The sequence below is a fragment of the Nesoenas mayeri genome (assembly GCF_963082525.1).
Source record: "Nesoenas mayeri genome assembly, chromosome: 2".
Taxonomy (NCBI): Eukaryota; Metazoa; Chordata; class Aves; order Columbiformes; family Columbidae; genus Nesoenas; species Nesoenas mayeri.
Window position 1 is genome coordinate 43,440,256 of NC_137543.1, and position 20,724 is coordinate 43,460,979.

A 20,724-nucleotide genomic window follows, 5' to 3' on the forward strand; every position below is an offset into this window, starting at 1 on the left:
AAGTAATTGGAGTGACAAAACAAATAGCTGTGAAGAGATGGCAGCTCAAGTAGCATCTGCTTTTCCAAAGCTTTTAGGCTTTTTGTTGCCCTTAGAAGTTTAGCACCAAAGCATATATATAAAAGTTTAAAAAACATTTGTGAAGATATCATTCTGAAATAACAGCTGTCCCACAGTTTGTTGTGATTTTTGTAGTCACGTGCTACAATTACTTTCAGCACACAGTTCATGTATTGGTTTTCTCCAGCCTTTGCCTAGTGAAGCCGATGTTACAATTTCTCTTTTCCTTTCAGATAGTAATCAGTCATTCTGTTTATTCAAAAGGTCTTAGACTGAGCTCTGCAGTTTAGAGTAGAATTTCCCCTTGTGCAACAACTGTTAAAATACTTAGGAGGAAAGGCAAAGCTAAACTACAGGTGGAGTCCTTTTGTTGCAGGAGTTGTTGGAGGGGACGAGGACAGACAAAACATGATGTTAATTGTGGCTGCAGGAGTCACATGAATTGAGACTGAACAGAAGTAGGTCTAAAGCTTGGTTGGTGGCCTGGGAAAGTTTGAAGCTCTGCTGATGAGAGTGGTGTTGCTGGCTTCTGTCATGAGAAAACTGAAACTGTTAAATGGACTGAAGTGTTTCAAACCCCTCTGTGCATTTGCGGCTAAATCTCTCCTGTCACCAGTCACAGAGTATTCCTTTTTGGGGAAACTTAAGAGCTGACTGCTATGACTATATTAATGAGTATCTCGGTGGTTTGTTGTTGTCCCTTTCACTTCCTGCCCTCCTGTGGAAGGTTTGCCAAGCAATTTTGTATGCCATCTATGAGTTTAAAGTAATGTATCACAGTCTTGATTCAGTTTCTAGTGGTGTGCTCCAAGGTGATAGCCTAGTGAAAATAGTTCTGAGGAGGAGACTTGAAATATGGCTGATCCTATTTATTGTATTTTCTCGTCTATTTTTCACCCTTTGAAACAACATGAGTCAACTTAATAGGCTCAAATAACCTGTATTTTTAAGAAGTTATCTATGTAGAGTCAGGACGTGTCAGTATTACAAGATACTGAATTTGTAAGATATTTGGTGTTGTATGGATTTAGCAAAGGCAAAGTTTTGTCTGTCAAATTAACTGGATACCTTGCTAGCGTGGTATTTAATCCATATTTAAGAGAGTATGCAGTCCTTAGTGACCTAATTCCTTGAAGTGCAAATGTATTTGCTAAAATTTGAAATGTGCAACGCTCTCCTTTTGAGAGCTGGCAAAAAAAACTTGGCAAACCTTACATGTGGTTACTAACTTCTCAGATAAGAGTTTTGCATAGCTTATAAAACGGTGAAGAATTAAAATGCACTCAAGTTGTCGGCACATTTTAGATTCACATAGCCAAAGAACACCTGTTCAACCAAGGTGACAGTATTAAAAAAAAAAAAAGTCAATCCCCTTGACCAAACAAACCTACAACAACAAAGCCTCCAAAATTATTTGTGATAAAGAATTTCAGTAAAATTGGTTGCAAGTTAGAAACAGGTCATATGTGTTATGCCACAGTTGTGTGGATTTTTTCAGAAGTTTGAAAGCGTGTTGACACTTTTTCATATTCACAATAAAAATCAAGTGTTCCAATTTGTAAAAATAAATTAATGAGTAGTGTGGAATGAGAAACAGGTTTTTCTAATTGTAATTGGTTTAAATCAGTGAATTAACTTTTTTTCAAGACTATATTGGAATTTTAATGCCTAAACTACAATTTCTGTTGGCTTCTGTATTCCAAAGATGCCTAAGTCTAAAGGCAATTGTTGCATTTTGTTAATATCATGTTATAATATTAAATATTTTATATTGAATATTTTGTTAATATATTCTTCTGAAATTTCTATACATCTTGGTGTAATAGGCATCAGAATGCTGTTTGTGGTCCTTGTGAACTGCGTGTGTTTCAGTTAAGGTATTGGTGAGCTTCACAGGATGCTTTCTGCAAATATTGCAGCTATGTAGAAGGTTTTATCATAGTATGCTCTGCTGTCTTTATCTTGGTCCTGAGTCAGCTGTCACAAGGAAGCTTAGACTAACTTACCTTTTTTTTTTTTTTTCTCCAGCTGTACTAAAATAGCTTGTGGGGTGGTTTGTTTTGCATGTTTAAAATAGTAGAAAATGTATCTGACTTCAAACATTTGTTGCCTCTGTTAGAAGCAAGTAATTTTACTTTCATATGGTAAAAGCTTACAAACAAAAGCACTGGAGGGAAGTAAAATATCACAGATTTTTTCTCTGTGGCATGAGAAGTCACTTTCTGTGAGAAGATCTATTTCTTTAACTTCCTAGAATATATTTTGTTTGTTTTTTAATATTTTCCACTTGAGTAGCATTTTTGCTTACCTATAGCTGTAGAGGCCAGAGTAGAGCACCATAGTTGAGTGAAAGCAAACCAAAAGCAAGATACCTAAAAATCAAACAATATCAATGTCAGCTTTTTCAGAATAAGATGCAACATTCAACCACACTTCCAACTAGTCACTTTTTTCTCCTGTGTAAGCACCCATTTGTGAGAGATGTTCCCCGTGTTTTTTCTCCCTGCGTTCTGCAATGTCTTGCTACATACCAGGATTTTTCTGTTCTTGCCTTTGAGAGTCTGTGTGATAACCATTAATGAAGTTGAAATGCTTGGTGGATGTAATCAGTAGAAAGTCTTGTGTTACTACAGTAACTTTTAGCTGTCACATCCAAGAATATAAAATTACAAAATACCTGAAGAAATAAATTCTGATTTACCATAGTGACTATACTCAAATTAGAAAATGTTATTTATGGGAAAGAGATGGTATGTGAAATTAGTGAAGACATTTTTTAATTAAAAACAATAAAGCTTTAGGTTGGAAGAAAAGCCCTTTTCTATTGGAGCAGTTTGTGTATTTGCCTGCTCACCAGTTGGGTGTAGATAGTTGGTGAAGTTCTCCACCTGCTGGTGCAAGCTGGTGAATGCACTCTGCAAGTTGAGATTGAAGTGGTGTTTCTGTTTTGTCAATGTGGCAGCTGCATTACAGTATCAGAGTATCACAGTATGTTTGGGATTGGAAGGGACCTCAAAAGATCATCTAGTCCAATCCCCCTGCTGGAGCAGGAATGCCTAGGTGAGGTCGCACAGGAACATGTCCAGGTGGGTTTTGAATGTCTCCAGAGAAGGGGACTCCACAACCTCCCTGGGCAGCCTGTTCCAGTGCTCTGTCACCCTTACTGAGAAGAAGTTTTTTCTCAAATTTAAGTGGAACCTCTTGTGTTCCAGCTTGATGCCATTACCCCTTGTCCTATCATTGTTTGCCACCGAGAAGAGCCTGGCTCCATCCTCGTGGCACTCACCCTTTATATATTTATAAACATTAATAAGGTCACCCCTCAGTCTCCTCTTCTCCAAACTAAAGAGACCCAGCTCCCTCAGCCTTTCCTCATAAGGGAGGTGCTCCACTCCCTTAATAATCTTCGTTGCCCTACTCTGGACCCTCTCCAGCAGTTCCCTGTCCTTCTTGAACTGAGGGGCCCAGAACTGGACACAATATTCCAGATGTGGTCTCACCAGGGCAGAGTAGAGGGGAAGGAGGACCTCTCTCGATCTACTAACCACCCCCCTTGTAATACACCCCAGGATGCCATTGGCCTTCCTGGCCACAAGGACACAGTGCTGGCTCATGGTCATCCTGTTGTCCACCAGGACAAGGAGCTCAGTTTTTACATTTCCTTTTTAGTTGAAATTATTTCCAAAAATTTCTCGAGCCAGTCATGAACTTTTTAGGATGAAGGGATGGCAAAAACTATTGTTTTAGTCACTGTAGATTATTTAGCTTGTTAACTATAATGTGATTCAGTAGTTACTTGAACTTCTGGTATGATGGAAGTGAAGAGAAATGAGCAGGACTGGAATATTTTCACAAACTATTTTTTTTACTTAAAAAATTACAAAATTCTCCCTCACGTTCCACATCTCAGTATAAAATTCTCCCTTAGTTTTTTTCACAGATAGAAAAGGACATTTCGGTTACTTATTTTGCCCAGGAACACTAGGAAAGTGCAGTTTTTCTACTTTCACTAAATGTTTTGCTGCTGGGTTTGCTTTAGACAGCAGCACACAGCTGAGTGGCAAACAGTCATCCTTTCACCCATGATTTTACCGAGGCTTCAGCAGCCCTGGGCATTCCTCTTTCTCTTCCCTCTTTTTTTAAGTATGTTTGTAGTTAAGGAGTAGCTTTGTGACTGTATGATCTGGGAAACTTGAGTTTGTATGCTTGAAATTTTAAACCTAGCTACTATGTATCTTAGCACTGGTACTATATGTTTATTCATCTTTATTAATGACTTGATGTTTATGTAAATTAATGATAAATACAAATTAAGAGAAGGATAAGGAAACACTGCTGTCAGAATTGCAAATAGAAATGAGATTTCCTTTGTTGGAAGAATGTGATGGCCATCTAGACAGAGAAGGGATAAGAATTATACAACTTTGGTGTTGGATGCTGTGCAAGCTTTTAAAGCAAGAAGAAAAGATCAAGCCAAAACAAAATGCCAAAAGTTTAATTGTAATTTTCCCTTATTTAGGGCTGTGTTTCTTTATATAATATATGCCCTTTCTGTTCAGAACTGATCTTCAATAGTTTTAGTACTCTTCTTGATTCTGAGCTCAGTGTTCAGAAAAGTGAATTTACTCATTGGACTACTGTCCAGCACATGAGCACACTTTTTTGAATTTGCAAGGATGTTACAGTGCTCTACTTAAGAATTATTCATTGTTTGCAGTTTAATCCTTCAGGAAGATGGTTCAACCGCCAGAAGCCTTTGTTTATTGTTGCAGTGAGTGGGGAAAACCCCACCAGGATTTAAGTTGCTTATAGTTTCTGGAAGTTTTTATTTAGTTTTATGGAAAGGTTTATTAGTACTGTTTTGATAGAGACCTGTTAAACATACGGAAAAGGATTCATTAGTGCTTTAAGAAGGTTCGTCATTTAAAGCATGTAACAATAAAAATTATATTGTGCTGATCTCCACATTGTAAACTTAGGAACCAGCTTCATCCTCGTGACTTAAATGACCTTGGGTGTCTGGATTGTGTTTTTGAGCTTGTGACTGACAAATTTGCACAAACAGGCATGTACAAAACAAGAAATTGTTGAGTTGTATTGAACTATTCTCAGATAAAAGATTACTTCCATAATTCTAAAAATAATTGTTGGTGCAACATGCTTGTTGGATGGGACAGGTGGAATTTTTTACAAGATAATACTTAGCAATTCAATTAAAGAGTCAGAAGTGAGTGTCCTTTTATTGTTTCTTTTATTTTTTTTTCCCTCAATTTGTTAACTAGGTTACCTGGAATGTGCACTAAGATTCATGATGGTCATTTTCTTCTTCTTTTGGCTATCTAAGCTGGCTTTGTAATTAATGTTAATAATTAGCTCACTATGTGTACTCTATTCATCTAGAAGTTGTGGATTAAACTTTTTTGCTTTCCTTTCTCCCAGTCTTCTGTTGCTATTTTACTGGTAATTCATGCAACATTAAAAATGTTGACATGGTTTTTATGAGTTTAGTTATTAATAATGTAATAACTGCAGATAAAATATGGATCTGAAGGAATTATTTTGAAGTTAACGTGCTGTGTTGAAGTTGCGAAACTTGCCAGTCACTTAAGAGCTGGCGAGCTGTTGAAAATGTCTATATACTTAAGGAATTTGTACTCCTTTATTCAATATGACAGGCCTTGGAAGGAGCTCAGGTACTCAGAGGGATTTCCTGCGCTGAATCCTGAACAGAGCAATGTGTGGTAGTGTCTGCACTAGTAGAATCATAGAATGGTTTGGGTTGGAAGGCACCTTGAACTGTCATCTAGTCCAGCCCCCCTGTAATGAGTACAGACGTCTTCAACTAGAGCAGGTTGCTCAGAGCCCCATGTTCTGGGTCAGCTCAAAAATGAACATCTGAGAAGCATCTCCTGGACATTACCACTCACCTGACTTTGTCTCCCACTGTGGGGTGATTTGAGAGCACGTAAACTTGGTTCCTTTGAGTAACTAAGTTGGTACATGTGCCAACTGCTGTTGGACATTTAGTTCTCAGAGTGGTTCTAGAGTGAGACCAAAGGCAGTTGTTATCCTGCCCCCAAATGTATATAAGATGGGTGATAGGTTTTTAGTGCTGTTTTTAGTGCCTGTTTGAACTCCTGCACTGCTTACTGATGTAGCCAGCCCATGTTGACATTTTGAAGCTAAACTGAAAAAACACTGGATTGAGTTAAAATCTGAAGGGAAGAGTTTAGCTGTCCTGACTCAATAGTTCTGCTTCGTCAAGTGACCCAACACTAACAATATTTCATCACCCTCTAATAGTTGTTGATTTGTTTATCTTTTGAAACTCAAGTTATGTAAAAATGTCTATTTTCCAGGAGACCTGTGTGATGTACTTCTGAAGGAAGAACTGAGAATCCATTACATACTTACACTTTGGGGAAAACTCTCCTCCTCATGTGCTTTGCAAACTAATTGAATTATCATAGAAATTCAGCATGGGAGGAGCTGTGAGTGCTGGAGAAGACAACGATGACTTAATTGATAACTTGAAAGAAGCTCAGTACATTCGCACTGAGAGTGTGGAGCAAGCCTTCAGAGCGATTGATCGTGGTGATTATTATCTGGAAGGATACAGGGACAATGCTTATAAAGACTTGGCCTGGAAGCATGGAAATATACACTTGTCAGCACCTTGCATTTATTCTGAAGTCATGGAAGCACTGAAGCTTCAGCCCGGATTATCTTTTCTAAATCTGGGTAGTGGAACCGGATACTTGAGTACAATGGTGGGATTAATATTAGGTAACTTGATTTTTTTTTTTTTTTTAAAATATAGTGTTTCTGCATATTTCCAGCAGGTTATACAAGCCCTGTAAAACTTCTGCTTCTTTAAAATGACAGCACTATACTTAAGACAGGGTGTTTGAGATTTGTTAAAATATTGTGATTTTACAGGTTGTTCACTAACACTGCTGTTCAGTGGCAGGTCATGGACTGTTTTGGAAGAGAGGCAATTGTTCCTGCCTGCCTTTTAATAAGCTAAAATTGTTATTTGAAAGGAAACAGTCCTTGTGTTGCTTAAAAAGAAAAGACATAGAGGGACAATTTTAGTCTGCATTTGCACTTTGTCCTTACTCTAGGTTACTGTTTTGATCTTCAGTTTATGGAAAGAAAAAAATCTAAATTTTAGAAGCTAATAACTCTGAAAAAAACTTAATGGAAATATAGTTTTCTATGAGCACACAAACAATTATTTTACAATACATTTATTTAATCCCTTGAGTAGTGAGAAAGTTCGGGATGTAGACTGATAAGACTGTTTAAGGACTTACGGGTCTGTAGGTTTTAAAAACTATTCTAACAGATTAGCACTGGTTTTTCTTATATTTTCAAGTACATTTCCTTTAAGGGAAAAAAAAAAAGATGGAATGAAATATCACTGTCTAAACTTAAAAAAAACCAAACAAAACAAAACAAAGACAAAAAAAAACCCAAAACAAAAAAAAACCACACACAAAAAACCAAGAAACAAAAAAACCCCAAAAACAACAACAAAAAAACAACAAAAACACAAACCTAAAGAGAAAAATGCTTTAATTCTGCCCCTTACCCCCAATATTTAACATAGCATATATACCAACAAGTAATTAAAAAATTTCCTTTCTATTAAATATCTTCCTATATTTTGGTATGTGGCTTTCATAGATGCAATTTTATTGACTGTTACACGGAGTTTTTGTATTTCCTTGGTTGCAGAAAACTTACTTACAGATAATACACAGATTTTGCATATATTTAGATACACAACTGAAGTGTAAAGTGTTTATGAATTTTCTGTTACTTTAGTTACTTTCTGTCAGTTCAGTTACTTTCTATCATTCATTCTTATTTATTAAAGCGTAGAAATTATCCCTGATAGTACATAGCAAACTTCATTTGCTGGCATCTCAGCAATGTCTTTGGTTTCAATTAATACCAGTAAACACAACAGATAGTATACTGTTCTTATGTGGAAACTATAATTATGTTCATTCACAGTTTAAAGAAAAAATAATGTCTGAGTGTTGCTTTGACATTTTCAAGTGTTTCTGTTTAAGAAACCAGATACTTTTAATGAGATTGTAATATTATAAGTTCAGAGTTCTATTTCAGCACTAATTACTAAATACTGCTGTATTTTTTTTTCTCGAAAATGTGTGCCCATGGTAGTGAGTAATTATATTCATTTATTTCTCTGCCCTGTGGAAAGGTTTGTTATTATTCTTAACTATGACGGCTAAAAAAGAAATTGTGGCTTATGTATATTGCAATTGTATCTGTGTATTTATCTAACCTATTCTGAGTGGCTGTTGTTTGGCCGTTGAGCGCTCCTGGATTTGGCCTCTTCTTATCAAGCAGAATTCCTGCCCTTCAGAGTGTAATATGTGGAGCTGAAGAAAGAGACGTGTCCTCCACAGTGGGCGAGATGGGCTGCCAGCCCTGAGGAGGAGCATGGAGCTGCAGATGTGCCCACAGAGCTAGCTCAGGTGCTGATGTTCCTCTAGCAGTGCTGAGGAGCCTGGAACAGCTTCTGCTTAGCCACTTGAGAAGCAGGCTGTGTTTCTGTAGCACTGTATCCAGGCTTCGAAGTCTGCTTAGTGTTCTGATGTGGTGTGAGTGCTAGGCTGAGGCATGAAAGGTATAAATACAATTTGTGTGCCTTTATTGTATTATTCTGCTTCCTTTGATAAAATTACTAGTTATATTTAATCATTCTTCCTTATTTTAGTGTTTGTTTTAAACCAAGGAACACCTGCTTTAAGAAGGAAAAACAGACATAATATTCTGACAGATAAACCTTATATTTTTAGAGGCTCACATTTTTTTAAAAACCAATTTTGGTGTGTACTGCAATTAGTAACAGAACCATGTGGTTTTTTGACAGTAGTATCTTTCAATTTGACAGTGTAGTGAGTAGCATTTCTCCCACCTTGGCATTGTCAAAACAACAACATTAAACTAGCAAATAATTTGAAACTGGTAAGCATTTGTATACTGAAGTATAGCAACATACTGAAGAAGAAAAAAATAAACAAAGCCAACAACACAAACAAAACAACCAACCACCACCAAATAAAACACACTACCCTGCCACACAAAAAAAGCCCATGCCTCCCTAGAGGTTAAATTAATAGTTGCTGATACCATTAAAATCTAAATGTAGCTCAGTCTAGGTGGTGGACTTGCTAACTCATTATGCTGAAAGAGGCCATTGACTTTGGAGGGTAGCACAGAAGTTGGTTTCACATTTTTAGAATTGCTGACTCTGCTTAAATGTACAGCTGTGACTTTCCTGATGAAAGAAGAGAATATGTTTCTCGAATTTCTGTTCATATTATGAATACTGTGATGTGTCATGATGTGGTGTTGTCTTGCATTTATAGGTTTAATTTCAAGCTTTTGGGGCAACTGACATTTACAGCTGTTTTTAGTTCTTTGTTTTTCAAAATTGAGTATTGATAGGAATGCTTAGTGAATTTTGGGATGGATGATGATTATGCATTTTTAATTATAATTAGGAGGTTCAAGAAATGGCAATTAACTTTTAATTAAAGAAAACATACCTTGGATGCTGTTGCATGCTGTAGAACTGTAGCTAGACTAGGTAGAAACATTATAGCCTATCACTGCAAGGGGGAACATTTAATAATTAAACATCTAGGAAGGGGATTGTGTATGCTAATGCTTTTCTTGATGTGATAGATAATAAACTAAATTTAGAGTAGGTATGAGTGTCAACAGGAGATACATGTTTTCATAAGTTCTAAGAACATCCCTTGGATGATCTGCCTACCTCTTGCCTGCCATCAGAGGAGGTCTTATGAGCACTGCATATGGTAACCTATTTGATTTGTTTTATTTCACCCAGTAGAAAATGCTCTAAACTATGCTAAGCATTGCAATTATTAATCATCTTAGTGACATAAACTGTTTTTCTTGCAGTAAAATGAAAACTTTCTCAGTAGCCCTAGGTCTGCTTTGTTAATTGGTGTCCTGGAAAAGACAAATTGAATTCTCTTTCATTGTGGTAACATCTTTGAGCTAAATATTTAGGAAAGATTTAGAATGAGGTGTAAGTTTTGTCTTATTGGTGTTTACTTTCTTTTCTTCTCCTTCCCTCTCTCTTTTCCAATTCTGTACTCCAGTGACTAGTCTGTGGGCTATGACTACATGTTAAATATAGAATCCCCAAAGCAAATATGACTGTCTGCTTCAGCTTCCTTCCTCATGTGGATAATCCTCATAATACTATCTCATTATTTCTTCTTGTTCCTGAAAAATAGCATTAACTTCTGGTACACAAATTGACCTGGAAATTTACTTGGATTTGATCGTAGGAGTGCAGTGTTGCAACTGTGATGGGATTGTGATGAGTGAACATGTGTTTAGTTTCAGTGTTCTAGATGGAAATCAATTACTATATAAGTAGATCAGGAGCAGACTTCAGATTTTGGAACCTGCAAATAGAAGATAAGGTGTGGCTAAGGGATATGATACCCGATTACTGAATTGTCAAAAGCTGAAAATTTTACTCTAAGAAGACTTCAAAATTTACATACCAAAATGCCAACTAAGTTACAATTTGAAATTGTTGTAAAACTAAATACTGTGTTGAAAAAGATGTCACTCAGACTGATGTAAGTGTAGTCAGAATCTTTTTTTTTTCTTTTGCATGCTTATGAAGAAAATTAATTCTATAAAATATTTTTGCCACAGTTCTGTCCCTGTTCTTTCATTGATCCTTTGGCTATTTACCTTTTAAGCACTGGTAACGCAGATACAAAAAGTAACTTTGTCTAGCGGTGTTGGGACACTTCTGTGTTTTATATGATGTTGCTGCTTTCACAGATTAAAGGTATAATGCTGTTCCATGTAGTCATGCTGTGCTTAAAGAAAAAAGTTAAACACCCACAACACCCTTTGTTTTTATTTACAGGACCTTTTGGGATAAACCATGGAATAGAGCTTCATTCAGATGTGGTAGAATATGCAAAGGAAAAATTGGAGTGCTTCATAAAATATAGTGATAGCTTTGATAAGTAAGTATCTGATTTGTCTAGCTCCCTTTGCAGAAATGTTTTTGTTTTTAAACTGTGTCATTGCTTACGAGTTTAGGGAGGGGAGAAGAATGGCATCACACAACCGAAACATGAAACTTCTAGTTTGTGACAATAGTTCATAAGGTAAGTTAAGGCTTAAGAACGCACACCTTGGAAGCGTGGGAGTGTTCCTGTTGTGTAATACTTAACAAAATTGATTTCCTTGCATTTTGGTGGTGTGTTTATGTACGCTTAGGATATGTATGTATGTGCACATACATGCATATATACATACATACTTAAGAGAATGATGTGATATGCAGGTGTCTTTGCATGTACAGAGCATTAAGTTAGTTTTCAATTGAAAATCATCATTTTGTACAGTATTACCTTTTTTTCTTATTTACCACTGTTGATCTAGACATGAGAAAATCTGATTGTCTTCATGTTTATTTCCAGAAGAGAGGGATTTAGAAGTGTTCATCTGTGCTCACACACTACTCATTTTTACTGGTATACTGGGTTACAGGGCTTTGAAAGTTACTTGTTCTGCCTGCTCAACAGTTGTCTATTATTATTATTATGTTTATGTTTGTCCCTAAGAATCTTGTGCCTCTCTGCCTTTGTGGAAGGCAAAACAAGTTTCTAACTTAGGGCTGTTTTCTCTAAAGACTTTTTTTCCTTACAGGCATTAAGTTCTCCAGCAGTGATTATAAGGTAGCTTCTGGAAATGCAGAAAAGCTTTTGAATTGCAGGAGCAGCCAAAGAATTGCACATCCTATGTCTTTTCTCTTCCCCAAGGGGCAGCAGAGAAAATTCTTTCTATCCCTTTACCTTTGTTGCAAAGTGCTTCATAAACTGCTGTGCTCTTTGTTTTGTTGTCTGGAGCTCAATCCACTTTTTTCCATACCCCAGGCTTTGGGAGCTCTCTTCTGACCACAAGCCTTCCTGCTCCCAAGTAGTGGAAGACTCTAAATTACAGTATAAAGCTTAAGGCATCATCTTGGTGTTACCTGTATCTGAATTCAATTCTGTACTTCTGATATTGGCTGGAGGATTTTAGTAATGCATTTCTCCATTAGAATGAATACAATTATATAAGAAGTAGTACATATGCTTCATTATTGCAGTCTTAATTCAAGAATTTATGGTGGCTGAGTTTAATACATACAGAATCCAGAACAAATAAAAATGGGTTCAGTCTAGAATTTGATGGGGCACCTTGTATAATCTCTTTTGTAAAAAAAGTGTGTGAAATGTGATCACTTGTGATCATTACTGATGTTGCATTAGTAGCTCTGTTAAGTTGGATGTACCTACCAGCTAATTCCTGCACATACCTGGATTCTTGCATTCCTGTAAGTGTGTGTAATCAGATGTACAAAAAGCTGGTTTTGATTGAAATGTTTTTCCAATAGGGTGATAAGTTTATATGCAGAAATTCAAATAAATTGATTGAAGGGATAGTGAAGAAGTATTATCGTTTAAATATAGTCTCATTAGGGTATTTATGTAAATGAATATTAGAACACTGGGGTTTATGCTTCAAAGCATACAAGAACTGGAAAAACTCAAAGTTGCTAAACTTGGCATAAGTTTGTCAGTGTTGTATGTATATTGTGTTTGAAGGAAATTAGTGATCATATAGAGTAAATTATTCCAATGAGGGGAAAAAAATCAGCAGGTTGGTGAACGTGATTAAACTTTATCACTAATTTGTGTATTTTATCTTGGCATATGCTGTTTAACAATCCACCTTCTCCTCACAACAATAAAATGCTAAGCAATGGCTACAGAAACACCCTCCTCACCAGCATAACAAAATTATACTTCTCTGAAAGTGCTTTTTGATACAAATCTACTTGGTAATAGCTGCACTGCAGCTGACATGATACTGAGTGGCTGGTTGGATTTTGTGTTTTGTGGGGGAATTTGTAACTTGTCGGCATAGCTGATTCTGGCTAACTGCTTTCTTTGTAAATACTCTGTATTTTAATGTAGTTAATGAAGATGGTATGTGGCGTTTTCTGTCATGGGGTCCTTCTGTATTACTTCTTTTTAATAGAAGCAAATTCATACAGCATGTCTTGAGTTTTAATCTGTATCTCAAAATAATGTACTCTGGGTCAGTAAGTCTGGTTTTGATTCTTCTTTCAGTAACTTTTTCCTGCATCTTCATTTATAATTGAAAGATATTTACCCAAAATTGTGTGGACTGTGGCATCTGAACTTAACTGCTGGTCAGCTTAGTATTTGGATGAAAGACCACCCAAGAAAAAGGTGTGCAGTGTCTGTCTCCTATTGAACACTGGTGTATACCTTGCAGGTGTCCTTACAGTTTGGGAATAGATTTTGTGTGTTAGACTGGTATGAACGAATTTTAACTGTCTGAGTGGATGGGGAAAAATACCTTACTCTTGCCAGCAGCCTCTAGAGAGGCATGTGGGGGACAGAAAGAACAGAGACCAAAATCAGTTTTTCTTGCTGTAGCAGAGTAATACAGATGGGGAATTCTCTAAAGCTTTGCATTACCACTTCTTGTGTTCTTTCTTTAGTATATAATGTTCTTTGGTCTGGTCTGAATAGTCTGAATATTTTAAGCAATCTCCTTTTGAAACAAAAAGCAGAGGTTTAGCCTTATGGGTAGGTGCTTGGAGAGCTTCAACCTGGATCCTAAAGAAATACTTTGTGGTGTTCCTTCTCTTGGAGCAATAAGTCATTGTCTTTGCAGCTGACTTTTGCGTGGAGCTGGATCATGATGATTTCAGTGGTTTTCTGCCTGATAAAGCAAGATGGAGTATTGCTTTGATGCCATTTTAATAGAGGAAAGATCCAGTGTCGTGTGGTAAAATGTTTTTTTTATTCTTGATAAGAATGTTGTTGAAATGTAATTAAAAACTTGCTTTTCTCTGATTGGTGTAGGTGTTTGACCAGAGACTGGAGACAATGTAAAAATAGAACGTCCAGAAGGATTTGAGACACACTCTCTGCCTAAAGGGAGGGTTGTCTGTCTCTGGTAGCTGGGATTCTCTCAGTTTTGGCCTCTTGAACTGTTGAGTAGAGGAAAAGCTTTTCAGGTACCTGTTTAAGAAAGGCAAATAATTCCAGTAATGACTTGTATCTGTATCCATATCCCACCAATCTATAAAAAGTTTTCCTCTAAATGGACGTGGAGTTTTTCATTCTGAGAGGTAAAGAGTGCTGCCTTGATTTTACTTTACAACATATGGTCACCAGTAGAAGCAAAGGAGAAGTGGCATCTGAAAGTGTCATCATGTTTGAGGTACAAAACTTTTAGGTATAGACTAAAGGAAGTTCTTTGAGTCTGAAATATGCATAAGGCTCTCATCATTCTTATCATCCTTAAAACCTTCAGGAAATGCATGCCAATTAAGGGGAAAAAAAAAATATTCCTTAAGAAGACTCTATCTGAAAGACATATGTGCAAGTGCCAGGCCCCGCTTCACCTGTTTATTGAAGGGGAATGTGTTGTCTTTTCTGCTCCCAGTCAACTTCTAGACCTAGAATATCCAGCTCGGAGAGAGAGCCACAGGGCAAGGCTAGGTTGCCCATCTTCTAGCACCCTATCAAAAACCAAACCTGAGTAAGCTGGTGAAGTCCCTGCTGTGAAGGAAAATCACCCACCCTTCTCAGGATCAAAAGAAACCACTTCAATGGTAAGTCACAAGAACCCTAGTACTACTTCTGGGATAACTGTTATGAGTGAAACTTCTTCCTGAAGTCCTGTACTAGATTTTATTGGCATTGAAAAATAGTAAGCTTAATCTTCCAACAGAATATTTATTTGTCCTAATTGAAATTCAGGGTTCCTGCTAGGACTCTGCTTTAATGACAGTGAGCCTTCAGATTTGAAATTGAAAGTTCCTTGTATAAATGCAAAGAAAAAAATACCCTTCCTGCCTCTGTGCAGCTTGTGGATTGCAGTGAAAAATGTAAGCAGGGAAGGCAAACTGTCTCAAACTCACTGGTGGCTTTGTCATTGTAAATCTTACTGATAACTTAGTCTTGGTTTCAAGCAATGTGAATGACAGATTTTTTTTTTCATGATGAATTAATTCTTGTTGAGGTTTAGTCTAACCAGAACAACACAGGGACTACAAGAATTCCAGTGGGATTCATTATTCCAGAGTTTATGTTAAAAAGGAAAGTGAAATAAGCTTTTTGAATATCCCTTTTTCATTTAGAGATTAATAAAGAGAAGTACTATTTCTAATCTTGCACTTCGTAAACCAGAAGGCATCAGAAATGACAATTGAATCTACTCTTATCTGGGAAAAAATCTACAGGGTGTTTCAAATAGAAGGACCTAAAATGCCTTATGTTGTGATTCAAATGGGTTCTGTCTTTTTAAAACACCCTGTATAGACCTGCATTTTTGAAGTATTTGGTAGTAGCAGAAATAGATATTCTTGCCCTCTCAGAAACACACATGAAGTATCTTTCAGAAATATGTCTGTGGTAGACACTGCCTTCCTGTGGAAATCTCTCATTGCTACACGTTTTAATGATATTTAGAACATCTGTTAAATTAAAGCAAGTGATGACTTAGTGCATAGTTCCTTTAAAATCTGTGCTTTGCTAAAACATGCAGTATAAAATATGATAATTTCAACCTATGAGAACATTCTTCTGCTTCTGTTTAAACAACAACAACAAAAACCAAACAAAAACCAAACAAACAAAAAAACCACCCAAAAAAACTTTTACTTTTCTGTAAAGAGGTGAGTTGTTTTCCAAACTTCTATCCATGAATGTTAGACCCCTGACAGTAAACGTAAGTGACAGAAATGTTTTTTCACCTCCCTGTTCCTGTCCACCTGCCTTAAAGAAATCAATAAAACTTATTCCTTCGATATAATTCTTCACTTTACCACCAAAGTTTAGGAATAGGACACAAGTTTAAATTTTATAAACTAATATTAAAGGGAGAGTGAGGTTAGTCCTAAGTATTTTTAAGAACCGGTGTTTGAATTTTGTCTTCAGAAATAAGTGTTTTATTCCACTTCAATGAAACTAATGAAATAAATACCTGAAATTGTAAACAAGATAGTTGAGGTACTATAATAGAAGAACCAAGACAATTTTATTCAAAAATGGAGATTACAGATACAAATACAAGTGAAGTAGAAATATGTTTCTCACTTGCTGTCCAACGTAGTCTGGAAGCTGAAAAAAAATGTTCAAGACAAAGTTACTGAATAGAAATTTTACCACCATTATTTTTGATTATTACTCTAATGCTGATTAAAATTACTTTTTTTTTTTTGTAATTGATTGCAAGGGGCTTTAAAAGTTGTCATTGGATTTTGCTGTCAGAGATTTAGAATTTATATTTGTTTCTGTTTATTCTAACGCTTGTAGTGTACATGCAGAAGGTCACACAAATAACAGCAGTACTAATATGTAAAATGTGTGTCATTTTTCAAGAACATGCTATAGCATGTGTGTTCATACATGAACCAAATACTAGTTCAAAGAGCTTGAAAAAAACAGTTAAATGAGATGGAATGAAAAATAGAGAAAAAAATACAAAAAAAAGGTGTAAAAAAACTTACCATCTTGCCTTACTGTTGTCCTACTTGATAGAAAAAGAATTAACACTCTTTAAAATTGTTGCCTCATATTAACTGATACAGGTTTTAAGTTGTTTAGGTAGTGATTTAATCCTAAGTGGCCAGCACTGGCAGCATAAAACATGGGAAGTATTTATTGAGAAACGAATTTCTTTTCTTGCAAATATATAAGAGGTACCTTTAAATGTGATTGACATTGGCTCTAAAGCACTTTTGCAAGTTGAGGAAGGCTAATAAGGTATAGAAATCAAAAAGTATTTAATTATTCTGTTGCACACTTTTGTGACGTGTTAAATCACACAAAGCAATGTGAGTTTTCACCTTCATCTGTGGTTTTCAAAAAAAATACAAGTTTTATGTGAGTTTAAAACCTCAAAACTAAATGATCTGAAAGCTTCTTCAGGATTTCTTTCAGTGAATGTACTAGTGTTTAAACAGGTTCTAGAAGTACTTGAATTAAGATTGCTGATTTATGAAATTGTTATGCATGACATAGGAGAAGCTCTGAGAATATTGTGTTTTTAATGCAAACGGTCAGAGGACACAGAACTTCCTAGATGTAGGGTTGTGGTTAATGAATAAAGGCATAGGCAGAAGAGTACTGTGAGATGATATCTTGGTGTGAACGTAGTAGTTGAGATGTGTAAAATGTACCTGGAGCGATGCTGGTTCTAAGAACTAATTGATTTTTCTCTTACCAAAAAAACAAGTGAAGTAGTTTAAGTGGTTCCTCATTATTGCTTTTTTTAAAGCATCTTGTAAGATATTTTACTCTTTCCTTTAAACAGAAGGCTGTGGATGTTGAAAGTTGTTTTTCTTTCACATTACTTGATTTTTCTCCCCAGTTTCATTGAGCTTGTTCTATTTTTAAAGAATCGAGTATGTATATCACTTTAGGGGGGGGGGAAAAAAAAAAAAAGACAATTCATGCCTATGTGCACTTAGTTATGTCTTCAAGAGACATCAGGATGACATCCTGCTTTCAGGAATGTTGTATAGATAGAAGATCTTAGACCAAGAAGCATCCTGTACATTCAAAGAGTTGGAAATAGTTAAAGGGTGGGTTCTGTGGGTGGATGTTATGGTACAACCAACTGATGGATCCTCTTGTAAAAAAAAAAGCAACAATAAAAAACCCCAAAACCAAACAAAAAAACCCCCTACCATTAGAGTAGGTCATTTTACTATGTTCTTTTTTATTAATATCTTGTTATCACACAAATACTAGATTGGTGGATATGGATACAAGAGCAACAAACTTTAATCTTAGTTCTTTGCTATAAATATTTTTTTGAATGGATATTCATTTTATTACAACAGTAATACTTCATTGTGTTGATATTTCTGGGGAATATTACTTAAAGGAACATGGGCACTAACAGTCAGTTACTTGAGAATTTTTCTTAAGTTGATGCAGCAAAGACAGAAATGTGCTTTAAATTCTACAGAATTTTTTTTTTTTAATATTTAGCTGGAAGAAAAGTCCCGTGGCTGTGAGGATGAACTTGAAATGCCTATCCTTAAGGGATAGATTACACAAATACAGAAGATGGAAGGGTGGAATTGAATCAACAGATGTTTTACGTGCTTGAAACTGCTCGATTATCTTGGGCCATGCCTAAATGTGATCTGTGTGTGCTTAAGTTTATCCTATGACAAGTGCTTGTTTTCTGTTGCTACGTTATCTGTAAGAGGAAGTCTTAATTCCTGTGCCATTGGTGTTCTTGTAATCAAGATACCAGATTCAACTGGAGAACCTAATGTGATATGTATTTTTGATTCCTTGGATAGTTTGGTGTTCCTGCTTATTTTGAGAGTGGGTGACAAGTGGCTTCATGAGGCTTAGCATGGTTTTTAGTAGAGGAAACAGTTTAGGAGTAATAAGCTTGCAAGCTTTTAGAGGAGTGTCCTAAGAAGATCACAAGGAGCTGTGAAAGTTGCCAGGTTAGGCAGGCAGGCTGTTTTCATTTTTCTAAAGCTAACCAGGGACTATCAAGATTGCGAAATGTATTTTAGAAAAGTATCGTGTTGACTCTCTCCATGCGCCCACACCCCCTTCCTCTTGTACTTTTGAAGCCACCAAAAAGCTTTGCTCAAATTTCTGAATTAAATTGGTGTGATGATGCTTGACTTAAACTGTAGGCAGCCTAAATTAAAACTACAGCATTAACTGCCTGATTGACCTTCAGTCAATTTAGAAAAATAAATCATAGTCCAAGTGCTTATGAAATGAGATTGCTTCTTCAGCAAAGTGATCAGTGACTCGGGTTACATTTTCTTCCCAGCATTTAACCTTGCATAATGTATTTCTGGATCTGTCTGTGTTAATCTGAAATTATTTCAAGCGCAGTTCAGGCTGGGATAGCTGCCCAGTTGTGTGCAACAAGGTGGTTGTTCCCCACTCGCCCTCCCTCCCCCTTTTTGCTTTTTAATTTACCAGCTTTCAGTTTTTCCTCTGGATTTGTGCAAGGAAGCAACATTATGGACTGTTTACCACAGGGGGTCTGGGGTCTGTCTGTGACTAGTCAGAGAAGGAAGATTACTTTCAAGATCAAGGATCCCATCTTTGGGGAAAACAACAAACAAACAAAAACACCCCACAGCTAGAAGCAAACACTTCAGTTTGATGGAATTCTGATTTGTTAATGGCAGTGCTGCAGATAGGAAGGTCAGCCAGGCCTTATAAGCAGCATCCCTAAGCAGTGAAAGCTGCCAAGCTTTGCTTAACTGAAGAAATACAGATTTGAATGATGTCAGGTGTTGTACTGGAATTTGCTACTGCTGCCCAAGTTAAAAAAAAAAATTCTAATGATAGTCAGCTGTAAAGTTAATAATATGATGTTGCAGTTTAACCCCAACTAGCAACAAAGAACCGAGAACCATGATAGCTGGTGCCTCACTGCTCCCCACCCCCTAAGCAGAAGAAGATTGAAAGGGAAGGGAGAGACTCATGGGTTGAGATAAGAACAGATTAATGACACAACAAAATAGTGTGTTACTAGTGATAACAAAATAATAATGTATATAAAATAAGTGATAATCGGTACACTCCCTCATGAAACTCCAGCTATGCTGAGCAGCCAGCCCCAGAGAGGAGAGCACCCTGGTCGAGAGCAGCCAGTCCCAGCAAGAAAACAGAAAGGCAAAAGGCAGAAAGGCCCAAAAGCCAACTGCGAAACAGCAAAAGGCTGGACTAATGGAACTTTGAATCAGAACCGAACTGGAACAAGAACCAATGAGCTGGAAAAGCCAACCACAACTATATATGAAGCATGACAGTAATGGTAGGGTGTATTTTCATTTATCAACCTGGATGTTGGTCAGGGTCTCTCCCATCCATATCTGCTTCCCTAGCTGCCTCACACCTGCAGATAGAGCCCAGAAAGACCTTGGTCTCCCTGACAATGGATAAGATACCTGTAAGTTCTTACATTCTCTTCATACAACATACCAAACAGTAGAAAGTTACTGAGTGAAAATAAGTTAGCTCTTTTCAGGCAAAACATGGGAAACTTAGTGTATTGTCACAGTATTCTCCTACTAGATCAAAACAAAAGACCATGATGGCTGTTTTAATAAGAGTTTCTAACTGCATGAAGAAAATGAACTGTCTTTCTGTCAGACCAACTCAAATGGCTATGTGTATTTGAAAAAGTTATTAGAAAAATTCATTCTTTCTGGCTGAGTTTTTAGATGCATTAGATTTTAATACTGCCAGATGAACTTTATGAACTATTTCATACAACAACAATGTGTTGAGTTTAATTAATATTTTTCCAAAGAAAAACATAAATCCTTTCTGTGACCAACTGTGTAACCTCTCTTTAATTTTAAAGTGCTTGGAGAAAACAAAGTTAGTTACTGAAGGAATGTTTTTAAAAAAAGGCAATTTACATTTATTATGGTGTTAAGACCTGAACCAGTAAGGCACTGCAAAGATTTGAAAACTCTCAGTAAATATAAGCGAAGTAGAGAACATATCCAGCTTTGGCAATAAAGCTCTATCC

General features: G+C 36.4%; 1 protein-coding gene across 10 annotated transcripts in view; it reads left to right on the plus strand.

Annotated features, from left to right (window-relative positions):
• The window catches only part of PCMTD1 (protein-L-isoaspartate (D-aspartate) O-methyltransferase domain containing 1), a 42,779-nt gene that overhangs the window by 13,631 nt on the left and 8,424 nt on the right, over window positions 1-20,724 (plus strand). For 4 of the 10 annotated variants that reach the window (XM_080338557.1, XM_080338558.1, XM_080338555.1 and 1 more), the window contains 2 exons: window positions 6,420-6,846; window positions 11,021-11,123. The exons of 1 other annotated variant lie outside the window; for it this stretch is intronic. In XM_080338557.1, the coding sequence (XP_080194683.1) occupies window positions 6,540-6,846; window positions 11,021-11,123 (410 nt within the window). In that variant the 5' untranslated portion in view covers window positions 6,420-6,539. Of the gene's footprint in view, window positions 1-6,419; window positions 6,847-11,020; window positions 11,124-11,245; window positions 11,268-14,059; window positions 14,201-14,631; window positions 14,801-19,993; window positions 20,137-20,724 lie in introns of those variants that run through there. 5 more of the 10 variants (XM_080338564.1, XM_080338560.1, XM_080338561.1 and 2 more) reach the window with 4 other exon arrangements.